General features: G+C 41.2%; 1 protein-coding gene across 2 annotated transcripts in view; it reads left to right on the top strand.

Moving 5' to 3' along the window:
- ccdc102a (coiled-coil domain containing 102A) overlaps positions 1–14,119 on the top strand; it is a 66,417-nt gene that overhangs the window by 18,421 nt on the left and 33,877 nt on the right. For both annotated transcript variants that reach the window (XM_019867976.1, XM_019867149.1), the window contains exons 3-4: positions 2,184–2,573; positions 8,320–8,570. In XM_019867976.1, coding sequence (XP_019723535.1) covers positions 2,184–2,573; positions 8,320–8,570 — 641 coding nt within the window. The remainder of the gene's footprint in view (positions 1–2,183; positions 2,574–8,319; positions 8,571–14,119) is intronic.

Here is a 14,119-nt window from a genome sequence, read left to right as displayed (position 1 = left end):
TAGAAAAATGGGTTCCCATGATGAACGTTTACGGAACCCAACATTAGTTGTCGTGGTTTCCCATTGGGTAATCCGACGGAACCGAAAAACGGTTACCATGAATTTCTGAAATCCTCAGGCCTGCTCCTGAATTATTTAAATTTTTGCAGCATTTGTTTATAATTGTACGTATATGTTGTTTGTGGTAATATCATATGCAATTGAATAAGTAGACCATTTCGGAATTTGAAATTTGGGACTCTCTCAATGCATAATGGGACTCATACTTTTCTGATCAGTGAGTCCCTGGGACTCGCTGCAGGTAAACTGTAAAATGATCACTGAGAGATTACCGCTTTTTCTGCAGTCAGTGATTGACTTCTATGCAAAGTCATTTCTCAACTTGTGTTCCGTGCCATGTCATGCCTGTTGAGTGTTGATTTACTTCATATTAAGAAACTACTGCACTAAAACATTAATTCATAAATGTATATCATGTGATTTTATTTCTTTTTCTCAGTATAAATAACACGTACCCTGACTGTTCTACTCTGAATAAAATCACTTCATTCAAGCGTTAGGGAGTGCAAAGGGTTATGATGGAGGGGTGTTGCAAATCATGAACACCTGCCAAGTGGTATGATAGCATTGTTTTATACATGTCCTCGGCTAGGCCTCAATTTCAAAATCAGTCCTTGGTTCTTGGCCTTGGCCTTGGAGGCAAGTCCTTGGTCCTTGGCCTTGGCCTCGGAAAATTTTTCAAGTCCTTGGCCTTGGCCTTGCCTCGGAAAATTTTCCAAGTCCTTGGCCTTGGCCTTGGCCTCGGAGGCAAGTCCTTGGCCTTGGCCTTGGCCTCGGGTTGCCGGTCCTTGGACACATCCCTGCTACTGACATGTCACTCAGTAATCCGACCTTATATACTGGAAGACATCAGGCCTATATGACTTCATAAAGGTAACGTAATTAAGGCCCCCAGCAACATCAGTAACACTCTAATCTACAGTACATAAAAGCAAATGTGTGTTGTAAGAGTCTAGCATCATGCTAGTTAGCTCTTGCCTTTTAGACTCCACATCTGTTCTTACAGGCTTGCTAATCACCTAATCATCTGAAACCCGGCCTGCTCTAATGAGGACTGTCATGGAAGTTAATGGAGAAGAATCATCTACACTTCTCATCATTGCCTCTCACAGCCAAGGGGCCAGAGACATTTATCCGATGCCGACTCATCTTTCAGCCAAGATAACAAATCCAAGATATTTTATTTCTAATTTCTGATTGCCTCATCCTAGTGTCGTTGGAGCTGACATGTATAATTATATATGTGCAGATCACCTTGTCAGCCTTTCACTGGTGTCTTGGCCTATTGCATGAGAGATCCCGAAGACTAGATTTAATGCTGGGTACCCTAGCCACAGGAATATACATTACTGTGGCTGGATTTTTAAGTTTAATGTTCAGCGTGATGGAATCACCTTTAACTAAAATGCAGGAGCCAGTGGAATGGGACTGCTATGCTTCTTAACAGGTTCAAGCGATGAGCAAGCCACACAATGCTAAACAGGCTAGTGGGTCGGCAACAACCCATACGATCTGACGCCACATTTATTGTGAGTGCTCTTATCTGACGAAAACGTCCCTCAAGCAGAGAAATGAGATGAGAAGGAATTGATGCAAGTGGAGCACGAAGCCATACTTTGGTTTAATCACCTGGTAGACCAAGGCACTTCGAGCAGACGAGTAGCCGTGGTACTCCGCCGGTGTCGAAGCATTAGTGTGTCGGAAACTAACTTGAAAATAGTCTCCAAAAAGTAAAATGTAAAAACAGCTAACCATGTGTCTGTGATTATAAAAGAATAAAAAGAGGCAGAATGAAACTTATTTTTTCCTGGTGAGAGAGTATGTTCTTTCATTTAGTAAATTTATCAGTGAACACAATATCCTATAGGTCCTGAAAATGTCAAAATGCTTGAAAATCATTGGCAGTGAGTGGGTTAAAATGGGGGGGGGGGTAAGACTTGAGAAAAGGGGAAATAGCTATTCACGTCACTGTAACCTATTACTTGGGTCTGCTCTTGTATTTGGATTCAATTGATTGTTTCATGGTCTCGATGTCTTTGTCATACAAATATCAAATTGGAATGACAAAAATACGTGTGAGCATGCAGAGATTTTAAGTTGATTTGAGAACTGTTTTGTCCCAGGTTCGTGTAGAGCGTAATCGTGCACGTGATGAGGTCCGCCAACTGAGACAGAAGCTGGATACTCTGACCAAGGAGCTGACCAGTGTTCGACGGGAGCGTCAGGAACTTGTATCAGAGAATGAGATGCTACGAAAGGATGGGGTACCACTTCACAGTGATTTGACAGCTCCTCTTCGAGTCATAAGTTCTGCCTCCTCCCCTGCACACCACGCCTCTGCTTTTTCTGCCTCTTCCTGTCCATCCATTGCACCCTCTTGCCCTACCTCCTGGTCATCTTCAACGCAAGTTCATACTGATTACAACCTAGACAAGTTAGATGAGGAGAATCCTGCGTCTCCAGAGCCTGAACCGGTGAGGGACATGAATGCACAAAAAACAGGTCAACAAAAGGTGAGATTGCGCTTTGTATTTTAAGATTTTCTTTCTTACATTTTAAACCAGTGCTATTATTACATGTATTATCACTTTGATTTCTAATATTCACACTTCTTGTCATAAAAGACTTCAGTTTACCTCATGAGACCTATGGCATCAACTCTGATATTGCCACTCAATATTAGGGCTGGGCAATCAATCGAAATGTAATTGTGATTTTTATTGTGGCTTCTCGCGATCATAAAAACATAATCAAAGAAGAAAAATGATTAATGTGCTGAATGGCTTGTTGTCTTTGCAATTTCCTACATTTGGGGCTTTCAGACCCCAGGAAAATTCACATTTCAAGGGTGTGGGCTGTCTTGAAGAACGCTGATTCATAGGTTGAACTTGAGGGTGTGCAGTTGTTGCATTGGCAGCCTCCATAAGCTATTTGCTTATTGCTAGTGTCCACTTTACGAGCTGTGCTATCCTCATTAGTTGCAACATTTAAGAATGAATCAAAAGTGAATGCAAAGGTGGACATACGGAGATGTATCGGCTCGCCTGAGCATTTTCAGAGGATGAAGACAACCACTGCAACTTATAATTGATGACAAGGAATGAACAAGTTACCAGCACTGCTGTGCTGGGTTAGCTATAACATGGCAAAACAAGTCCAACGAAGCTGTAAAGTTGAACTGGAACCGCGCGAGTGCACAAATTATACGACAAACTCAACAGCCAATGCAGTGAAAACAAAGGTACCATATTTTCACAACCATAGGACACACTTAAAAGTCTTACATTTTCTCCAAAATGGACGGGGCGTCTAATCATGCTCAGCATCTTGTCTATGAGTTGTGAATACTGTTGTGTGACTTCTGCTTGACTGACTGATGTTGCGACGACACCTTGTTCCATAGAGCAAAGGCGGATGAAACTGAAAACAGCACGCGGATGTTAACGTGGGAAGGTTGGGTATTAAAGAGGACGCTAAAGGCACACCCCCAGTAAGTGTATGTCAGTGTATATCATATGAAGTACATGCATCCCGAAAATGACACCTACGAAGAGAGATTACGATGCAAAGTTTAAACTGCAAGATAGGAGTTACGTGGAGGACCATGCTAACCGAGAGAATTCCCGATCAACTAAGCCATGGTGCTTGGTTATTTCGTTTTATGAAACGGCACCACGTATCCATCCGGGCAAGGACGACCGGGGCGCAGCAACATTTCGAGGAAAAGCTGGTCAACGTCCACTCCTACTACAGGAGAAAGTGTAACGTTCTGCGTTACTTGAAATAAAGACGCTTTCTTCGAGGTTTTAATCCTTTCTGCCGCTTTATTCTGTGCAAAATAGCTTTGAAACCTGCGAATCATGATATAAATGCTTTTCTTCAGCAAAACTTCAGCAAAAAGAGAATAGAATAATAAAGTGTAATTGCACATCCACAACAGCAGTTGGCAGTGGCGCCCTCAGAGAGTGTGCAGAGTATTAGCTCTACGGTGTATGTTTTTGTTTGTTTTGTTTTGTTTTGTTTTTTTGCACCGAGCAGGCGATATGAAGTGTTGGAAAACAAACCCTCAAGCGACAAGATGAAAAGAAAGGCAGAGAGAGATGAAGATAATGAGACAAAAGAAAGTCACCTGAAAGCTAAAACAAGGAAATACGACGGAAGTAATGTAGTGCACGCCTTCGCTGTGACTACAGTGGGAGACGAGGAAAGACCGGTATGTTAACTGTGCCTAAAAACCGATACTTGGGAGAACCGTAAAGAAATGCGGAGGAAAAGGGTCACAATTGGAGCCAGATGGCTTAGCCTGGCAAACCACATCCTCTAAAAATGTCAAGGATACAGCTTCAAAGAATTTAACACAGGTGAATGTGGAACATGGACAGAGGGGTCAAATGTGGTAGCTGTGGCAACCTTATCAATGAAAAACTGAAGGAATCTGTTGCACATTTCGGGTGAAGAGTCGGCGCAAATAGGCTGAGGTGGTTTCAGTACAGTATCAATAGTTTTAAATCGTAGACGTGGGTTTTGGCGTGGGTTTAGCTTGAATTAGGTTTGATCAATGTTCTCTTTTGGCTTCTTTAACTGGGGTCTGGTAGTTATGCCAGTCGTCTTTCCAGATTTGATAAGAGACCTGCAGCTTGTCTTTTTTCCTTTACTGCTGCTTTACTGCACTCCTGTTTAGCTGCGTGAGTTCTGTCGTTAAACCAAGAAGACTATTGCACTTAAAACAAGTCACTACCCTCAATAATCACAAGTGCCCTTAGTTGTCTGTTGTTGCTATTTGCTTTATTTATTTTATTTTTAACATATTTATATATTTATGCCTTATGTAATTTTAAGTAACTCTTAGCTGTGTGTGTTCAATGCACTACATGGTTGCACTGTGGTTGAGAGAGGAACGCAATTTCATCTGTGCTGTATGTTACACATAGAGCATATTTGACAATAAAAGCTGACTTGACTTGAAGACTCAGGTCTAGGTTGTGACCGCATGGTTTTTAAAGGAGCCACCGAATCCAGTATAGGACGTCAGGATGAGTTGAACCAAGAGGCGAGTTGTGTGTTTCAAGGGGGCACGCAAATGTTATTAAAGGCATCAAAGAACCGACCAGCAGTGAGAGGGTTAAAAATTTGGCGGTTGTAGTCTGGAACGGCGTATTTAACAGCAGCACGCGATAAAAGTACATCAAAGAAAACTGTCCTATGTTCAGAAATCACATTGTCCAAGACTTCCAAGTTTGACCCCGTAGACCAGGGGTGTCAAACATATGGTCTGCGGGCCCGCAGGATAATTTAAAAGTGAAAAAATGCATAAAAGACACGGAATTTATATATTTAATAAGGTGCAATTCATGGAGTATCCGCTAGGGGGGACACTATTTTGATCAGATTAGAAGACATTGTTTTGATCAGAGAAGAAGACAACAGCAGCCTCAGTCCGTCACTGAGACAGACCCGACACAGCAGACGCTATCAATAGCACTCTCACATTTACACATTTAATAGCACTCTTGTTCGTTTGTAAGGTGTAGGCAGGGATTACATTTAGATTTTATATGCACGTGTAAATGGTTTAAAACTTTCTTTTTAAATCTCATTTAATCTTAAAGTGCATTACTATATTTTTCAATATCAATTACTTGTTAAAGTTTGTACAATCATTGGGATCAGTTGCAATGCATATATGTGAATGATAAAAGTAAATTGCACATTTGTCGAAGGAAATGTAAGGTGCTTCATGAAATGTTTCGTAAAAGATATGTTTATTAAATTTGAACATTTTCCTAATGTTCTTGTGCTTCTTTAGACCAAAACAGTAAAATTATTTTGGTTATTTACAGCAAAGTATGGTATAATTTTAATAGTCCGGCCCACTTGACAACTCCTGAGGCCGTATGTGGCCCACCATGTGAATTGAGTTTGACACCCCTGCCGTAGACCATAAGCAAGAACTAGGTCTAAAATATTTCCTTGTTCATGTGTCGGGCTTGTCACATTTTGCACAAAATTAAGAGTCAATAAATCTTGAAAAGTCCTTTGCTAGTGGTTTTTGAGGACAACACACATTAATGTTAAAATCCCCCATGAGGAGAATATGATCATATCTGAGCATGATTTTGGCAAGATTTGAAAAGTCTTTATTGTATTTAGGAGGATGGTAAATGGCAGCGCAGACCACGGGGACAGCACGGCCTACTTAAAAGAAAGTTGCTTCAAAGTTGGTGATTGATGTGGTGAATTTACACCGTTTACATTTAAATTGTTTTTTAAAAAATTCTCACTGTTCCTCCACCACGGCCTGGAGTCTTTAGGGAGTCCAAGAAGGCACAGTCAGGTGGTGACAATTCAGTGAAAGCGTTATATTCACCAGTAAATGTCCGAGTCTCCCATCAGACAGAGGAAATCCAGGTCACTGGAAAAGGAAATACTCCCTCAGGATATGCATTTGTTCATCAACAACCGGGCGTTTAGCAACACAATCCTTGTGGGAGCAACAACAGGAGGAGATGCCTTGTCTCTATGCCAAGCTTGTAGAAATTCCTGCAAGAGCTGAAGATGGATCCCTTGTCAAAGGAGGTGTGGAAGACAGCAATGCCGTGGCGCTTCGGAAGAGCCAACAACTGGTATCAGTTATGAGTTGCCAGGTTACAGGTGGTGCTACGATGGCGTGCCACGATAGAGCTCGAACCGTTTTTCAGTTCCCATTTTAGCTTCACCAGCTGCGTGTGTGATCGCGTAAGAGGTCAGCTGGTATGTCTGCTAGAAACAGGCAACATTTTCTCACCTCCGACGTATTGATGAAAAACCAACAAAGATTGACGATCATAAACCAGTAGAGACTCAGTTAGAATAGCACCAAGCAATTTGAATAGAAAATAAAGCTGAAGAAGCAGAAGCATTGCCACACACTATTTCAAGCAGACTTTTTTTTTTTTTTTTTTTTTTTTATACGCAATCCACCCACGTTCACAATTAGACCCACAGCAATGAGTTTATTTTGCAGTTACATAAAGAATGGCTTCGTTGGGCCCTCTCCAAATTTTTAATTGAACAGCCCAAGTTGAACATTTCACCAAGAGGTACCAAAAGTTGAAGGCACAGGTAACAGCCCAAAACCTACAAAAAAGTGTCTGAAGCCCTTCTCGAAACTCAAAAGGAAGCCGGGCATTTTTAATTTTCTTTGAAATTTTGCCTCAGTTTTTGCCTTTTTTTTTCGAGATCCACCCATCCATTATCCGAGCTGCATATCCTCATGAGGGTCGCAGGTTTGCTGGAGCCCATCCCAGCTGTCCTCAGGCAGACGGCAAGCTACACGCTGAACTGGTTGCCAGACAATCATAGGGCACACATAGACAAACAACCATGCACACTCACAGTCAAACCTCGGGACAAGCTAGAGTTTTCCATTAACCTACAATGCATTTTTTTGGAATGTGGGAGGAAACCAGTTTACCCACTGAAAACCAACGCAGGCACGGGGGGAACATGTAAACACAGGTAGGCCAAAGCCCAGCATTGACTGCTGTACTCTGAGGTGGGCGTGGTAACCAGTCGAACACCATGCTGCTTATAGAGGTCATATTTGATCAAAATAGCTTTTATTCTTACTTACTCCATTTAAAAAAAATTCCAATGCAGCGACTGCTGCAAGGTCCCTATTTGTTTTTGTAGAAATTATCATTACTATATTTCGTATTAGTTGTAGTTATTGTTGTAGTAGTCGTAGTAGTTGTAGTTGTAGTACCTGATCAGCGACTGCTGCCAGGTCCATGTTGTTTTTGTAGAAACCATTGGGGCCTGATCAGTGACCACATTGTACAAAATACACTTACAGACTTGTATTGTTTCATTTATATGGGAAGAATTTGAGTGGAAGGGGTCCTCGTTTTATGTTGTAAGTTTGAAATGTTTTAACTCTTCAGCACTTTGAGTTGCGCTTTTTTTCTTTAATGAAAAGTGCTATATGAATAAAGTTTGGTTTATTGGTTGATTGGTTGGTTGGTTGGTTGGTTGATTTATTGAACCTGAATTTGTGCAGTCTGACAGACGGGCACAGTGTTGGAGCACCTTTGCTCGATGTGCCACTTGGAGCATTAAAACTTGCACTTGCACTGTGCGACCTGATGAAATGGAAGCATTTGTTGAACTGAACAGTATATGGATTCATTAACATCTTATTTCTGATTTAGTCTTGATCAATTTTACATTGTTCAGGTGTTTTCAATACATGGTTGTTTGTTTTTTATTTTGTACCCACAGGAAATGGAGCTCTTTCAGTCTGTGCTGAATATACGAAGTCCAGTTGGTGACACCCAAGGGGCCTGGGACAGTCAAAGTGGCCATGGTGGCATTAATCCATCTGGTACACGCTCTTCTTCTGGTGTGAGCCGGCAAGAACGCAACAGGCAGTTGTGGGGTGATATAAGTGCCACAGAGGACGACTTAAGCAAACTCCATGCTTTGCAACTTCGTCTGGACGAGTCCCAGAAGGTCCTGTTGAAGGAGAGAGAGTGCGTCACACAGTTTTCCAACAGTCGCGATGGAAATTGTCAATGGGTTTAATTTATCAATCTCACTTGTGCTTTTAGGGTACCGTATTTTCCGCATTAAAAGGCACACTGGATTATGAGGCGCACCTTCAATGAATGTCCTATTTTGTAATTCTTTTCATATTTTGGATGCACTGGATTACAAGGGGCAATCTACAATGCATCCACTAGATAGAGCTACGCTCCTTCTGTTCGACTCGAGAGGCGTTCATGACCGCCTCCGAAAAACGTATCTTAACGATCACTTCAATGAAACTACGAAAATTGAAAATAATGCATCAAAACAGAAAATCAAGCGAGGAAATCACAAAATAAATCCTACAGAATTTATTTTGGCATTTCCTTGAGCGTAGCTCCAACAGAACGATCAGATGTTGTCTGTTCAAGAGGGAGGAAATTTCATCTGTGCTGTACAGCACATTTGACAATAAAGTTGTACTTGACTTGACTTGAGATGTCAGTAAAATGTAGGAGACTGGACTGTCTCAGAAGTGTTATTTATTCCTTTGTTGTGTACTGTATTCACAAACAAGTAAATCACAAAATAAATTCTGTAGGGAGGCTATAGACTTATTTTGTGATTTCATCACTTGATTTTATGTTTTGATGCATTGTTTTCAATTTTCGTAGTTTCAATGAAGGAATCGTTAACTTACGTTGTTTTGGAGGCGCCCCTGAACTCCTCTCGAGTTGAATGGAAGAAGAGAAGGCACAGAGATGGACAAAGACGTACAGTACCTGTATTTGTTGAGACTGTGAAAACCATTTATAAAGTGTGCGTTTTAAAAAACAACACCATAGCTCTCCTTTTTTCGGAGCTGCAACAAAAAGTTATTTAATAAAGTAGTGACACAGTTCACTGAACCAACAGCAAGGTATAACATTCATACCTGTCAACTCATACGGTTTAGCCATAGTTCATACGGATTTTGTGGTGAATCTTACGTATATGGCCATATCGCACAAATCATACGGATTCTGAAAATTTCCGGGTTTTTTTTGTTTTGTTTTTTTTTCCCCTAACACGTAGTTCCGTTTGCTTTTGCCCAGAATGGTGCTAGTCTACTCGAATGCTTTCATTTCCGGTAACTTTCCAGTAAATCACGTGGTTCCTAGTTGAAAACAGCAGAGTATTCATTGCATACTTCGGTAGTGTACAAACAAGTTCTACAAGGAAACAAATATATCATTCATATTTCGTGGGTTTTTTTCTGCCGTTATTTTGACATATAAAATGCTTTGGTATGTTATAAGGGTTGTTTGCTCTTTATAAGGATTTTTTTGGTAGTTTATAAAGTTTGGTGCTCCGAAAAGTTGACAGGTATGAACATTGTAAGCATGTCTCCAGCAAGGAGCCATTTTGGGGGTCAACATATTACCGTAATGACCATACACAAGGCGCACCGGATGTTAAGGCGCACTGGGAGCTTTTAAGGAAATGGATGACTTTTCGGTGCAACTTATAGTGCGGAAAATACGGTACACAAAATACATTTATAAACTTGACTTCGGTTACCAGCCCATAAGTTGCTTAATAAGGATGGGTACCTTTCACATTTGAACCGGTTCGGTTTTCGATTCTCTGTATCTGGGAATCGATGCCGGTACTCAACAGTACCAATTTTCGGTGCTTTTGTTTTGTTGTTTGTGGTCATAAATGTTCATTTATTTCGCAGTAAAATAAAAATAATTTCAATTTAACAATTATTTTTCAATTTGGACAATTTGATAAATCATGAATTCAAAGCAAACGATTCAAAGAGAATGGAGTAAAAATGTTTAACATTTCCAATTAATAAAGTTTAATCAATACAATCAATAAATTCATATGAGAAATACAAAGTTCTTTGCTCTGAAAAATGCAAGGAACGAAGTCCAACAGTAAAACAAGGCAGGAAAGGAAATAATTGTTCTTAGTGATATTTTAAGTTCCGCAGTTGTTTTTCAAGAATTGAAGGCCTGCCGCACGATGAGTTCGAAACCAGCTTGCACTAAAATATGGGAGAAAATGACAACTGCCAGAGAATGTGAACGAGAACAAAGAGAGTACCGTATTTTCCACACTAAAAGGCGCACTTGATTATCAGGCGCACCTTCAATGAATGGCCTATTTTGTAATTTTTTTCATATATAGGACGCCCCGCACTATAAGACGCAATCTACAATGCATCCACTAGATGGAGCTACGCTCAAGGAAATACCAACAGAACTGTAGCAACGCCACTTGAGTGAAGCACGTCTCAGCAGTCCATAGTATGCTGCTCTCTGCTGTGCGCGCGTGAGCGCGAGCACGTACGTACATCGTTCAACCAATCAGCGCCGACGCAACCACGTCACAGATCAAAGAAGCTTTGAACAAACGACAACAGCTAAGCTTAGCTCTTGAGTGGCCTTGCTACAGAACGATCAGATGTCAGTAAAACTTGTTTAATAAAGCAGTGACAGTTCACTTAACCAATAGCAAGTTACAACATTGACTCGTTAACTGAACTCTCTTGCCACTGCTCTATTTTCGTGTTCAACTGCATAACGCGATCGCGTTAAGTTTGAACTCTGCGTTGTAAGCATGTCTCTAACAAGGAGCCATTTTGGGGTAGACATATTATCGTAATAACCATACACAAGGCGCATTGGATTTTAAGGCGCACAATGAGCTTTTAAGAAAATGGAAGGGTTTTAGGTGTGCCTTTTAGTGCAGAAAATACGGTAATTGGAATCAAATTTGTAATTTCAATGTACCTGATGCAACATGTAATGCTCGCTACATTTTGGTCACAAACTGAAGCTAAGTATCGTTCTAAAACCTAATATATGGCTGGTGTCGGGTTGAAATTTGTACCTCCAAAATAATGACTTTTCAGGAGACCTGAAAGATGGCATGATTGTTCAACCATTCACTGTTATGGTTCTGGATCAGTCTGGAACAGAAGGGGATCTCACAAATACAGAGCAGGATAAGATTGAGGACAAAAATTGTTTATTTACAAAATAAGGTGGCGAGACCAACAAAGTACAACATAAAACGTTGGTAACAAATAACCAGGAGAAGAACGAGACTCACCAAAGCGCTTGCAAAAGGCAAGGGAAACAATAACGCAGAATCACTTGCTGCAAAAAGATAAGGGAAAGCCAACCACAAGTAAGACCAAAACACACTGAGGATAATGCTACAAACAACATCAGTGCAAAAATGGAACAAAACAATGAAATTCTTTACAAGACTATGACTAGGAGCAAGATCGTAGCAGGCCCAGAAAACAAGCACTTGGACGAGAGTCGTGAGCAATGCGAATTATCCGTTGATGGTTTGGCAGTCCCTTTTAACACGCGAGAGATGATGATATGATGAAAAACAGGTGTGGAATGGGAGGGAAAGCCCTCCTATGCCACTGACCAATAGCATTGATTTTTGAAAAAAATATTACATTCACCAAATTGTCACTTATGAGGTCCAAGTTTAAAAATTTTGGCGGAAAAAAAGGCCAATCACAGATGTTTCACAAAACTAATTTTATTGAAAATACCACCTGTCTGGCTTTAAGAAATGTCATAAAACTAAGAAATACTCAATTTTAGTAAGAAGAAATGCCTGCAAAACATTTACTCAATTTTTATTTTGCAAAAAAGAGCCTAAGAATAATGAGTCAAAAACCATAAGCAGATCGATCCAACAAATCTAAGTTAAAATTGTTGAAATTCTGTGAATTAGTAGATTACAGTATTCTGCAATTTATGATGAAAGTTCACCAAAAAATGAGCCAATCCCATTCAGAAAAGATTTGAAAAAAAGAAAGCAAACTTGAGTTAAGAGGAACAGAGATTACAAAAACGAAATTCAGGACGAAACCGATTGGAACATTGTGTTTTTGTAAAAGAAATCATTTTATGGAACAATCTTAACAAAGAAATCAAAGGATCCAAGTCAGGCATCACATTCAAAGGAATAACGAAAGAGAGTATGTTAAAGAAATATGAAATGTGTGAATTTTGTTTGAATTGTAACTTGGGAACTAAAAAGTAATGTGACTGTCTGTCCAGTTGTTTATATCTATCTATCTATCCATCAATCTATATAGTCAAACCTCGGTTTTCAAACGTCTCTGTTCTCGGCCAAATCGGTTTTCGACCAAAAATTTCGAGTTTTTTATGCCTCGGATGACGACCGAATTTCGGTTCTCGAAGAAACTGAGCACACTTGAATGCGTCACTTGACTCCCCTCGCCTTCCTTACACAAGGAAGTGACGCTTCCCCGTTCCACGGTGAACAGACGTGTTCAATCAAGATTTTTTTTTTTTTAAAGAGCGTGGTTTCGGTTTTCGAACAAATCGGTTTTCGAACAGCCTACTGGAACGGATTATGGTCGAAAACCGATGTATGACTCTATATATATATATAAATTTCTCGTCTCACCCCTCGGGGCGTCCCCCATTCAGCTCGGGTCCTCTCCCAGAGGCCAGGAAGCTTGAGGGTTCTGCGCAGTATCCTTGCTGTTCCCAGGACTGCGCTTTTCTGGACTGAGATGTCGGATGTTGTTCCCGGGATCTGTTGCAGCCACTCATCCAGTTTGGGGGTCACTGCCCCGAGTGCTCACTTTTACCTTCCAGGCTCTCTCCAGCTCCTCTCTGAGCCCTTGGTATTTCTCCAGTTTCTTGTGTTCCTTCTTTCTGATGTTTCCATCACTTGTGGTCGCTACATCCACTACAACGGCTTTCCTCTGCCCTTTCTCTATATGCCATTACCATCTTGTCAGTCTGTATCTGCAAGTCCCACAGGATCTTCGCTCGGTCATTCTCCACATCTTTGGAGGTGTTTCCTATTTTGATCTTTGGGTTTCCAGTCCATTTTCCGCACAGATGTTTCGGTAGACTATGCCAGCCACCTGGTTATGGCGTTCCATGTAAGCTTTCCCTGGCAGCATCTTACACTCTGCAGTTATGTGGTGCCTCTCTGCACAACCTACACCTTGGGTCTTGTCTGGTGTGGTATATCTGGGCCTCTATGGCTCTGGTGCTCAGGGCCTGCTCCTGAGCAGCCAGGATGAGTGCCTCTGTGCTGTCCTTCAGGCCAGCCTTCTCTAGCCACTGGTAGGACTTCTTGAGATCAGCCACTTCAGTTATGGTCCAGTGGTACATCCCATGTAGGGTCTTGTCCTCCCATGCACAGTCCCTCTCTTAGTCACCATCCGATGACATTTCTCAAGCCCGAAAGATATCCCGATGTCACTGCTGTTGATCCTCGTTATGTGGATCATGGAGTCTATGTCCCTTTCGCTCTTAGCATACAGCTTTATGTCATCAATGTAGAGGAGGTAACTGATCGTGGCTCCATTTCTGAGGTGGTATCCATAGCCTGTCTTGGCCATTACTTGGCTTAGGGGGTTCAGTCATATGCAGAACAGCAGTGGGGAGAGTACATCACATTGGTCTATTCCACATTTGATGGACACTTGGGTAAATGGCTTAGAATTGGCATCATGTTCAGCTCAGCATTCAACACCATCATCCCACAG

The sequence above is a fragment of the Hippocampus comes genome, unplaced genomic scaffold (assembly GCF_001891065.2).
Source record: "Hippocampus comes isolate QL1 unplaced genomic scaffold, H_comes_QL1_v1.1 scaffold303, whole genome shotgun sequence".
In the NCBI taxonomy this organism is placed as follows: Eukaryota; Metazoa; Chordata; class Actinopteri; order Syngnathiformes; family Syngnathidae; genus Hippocampus; species Hippocampus comes.
Note: the sequence above shows the minus strand (reverse complement) of the source record. Positions and strands in the feature narration are given on the sequence as shown.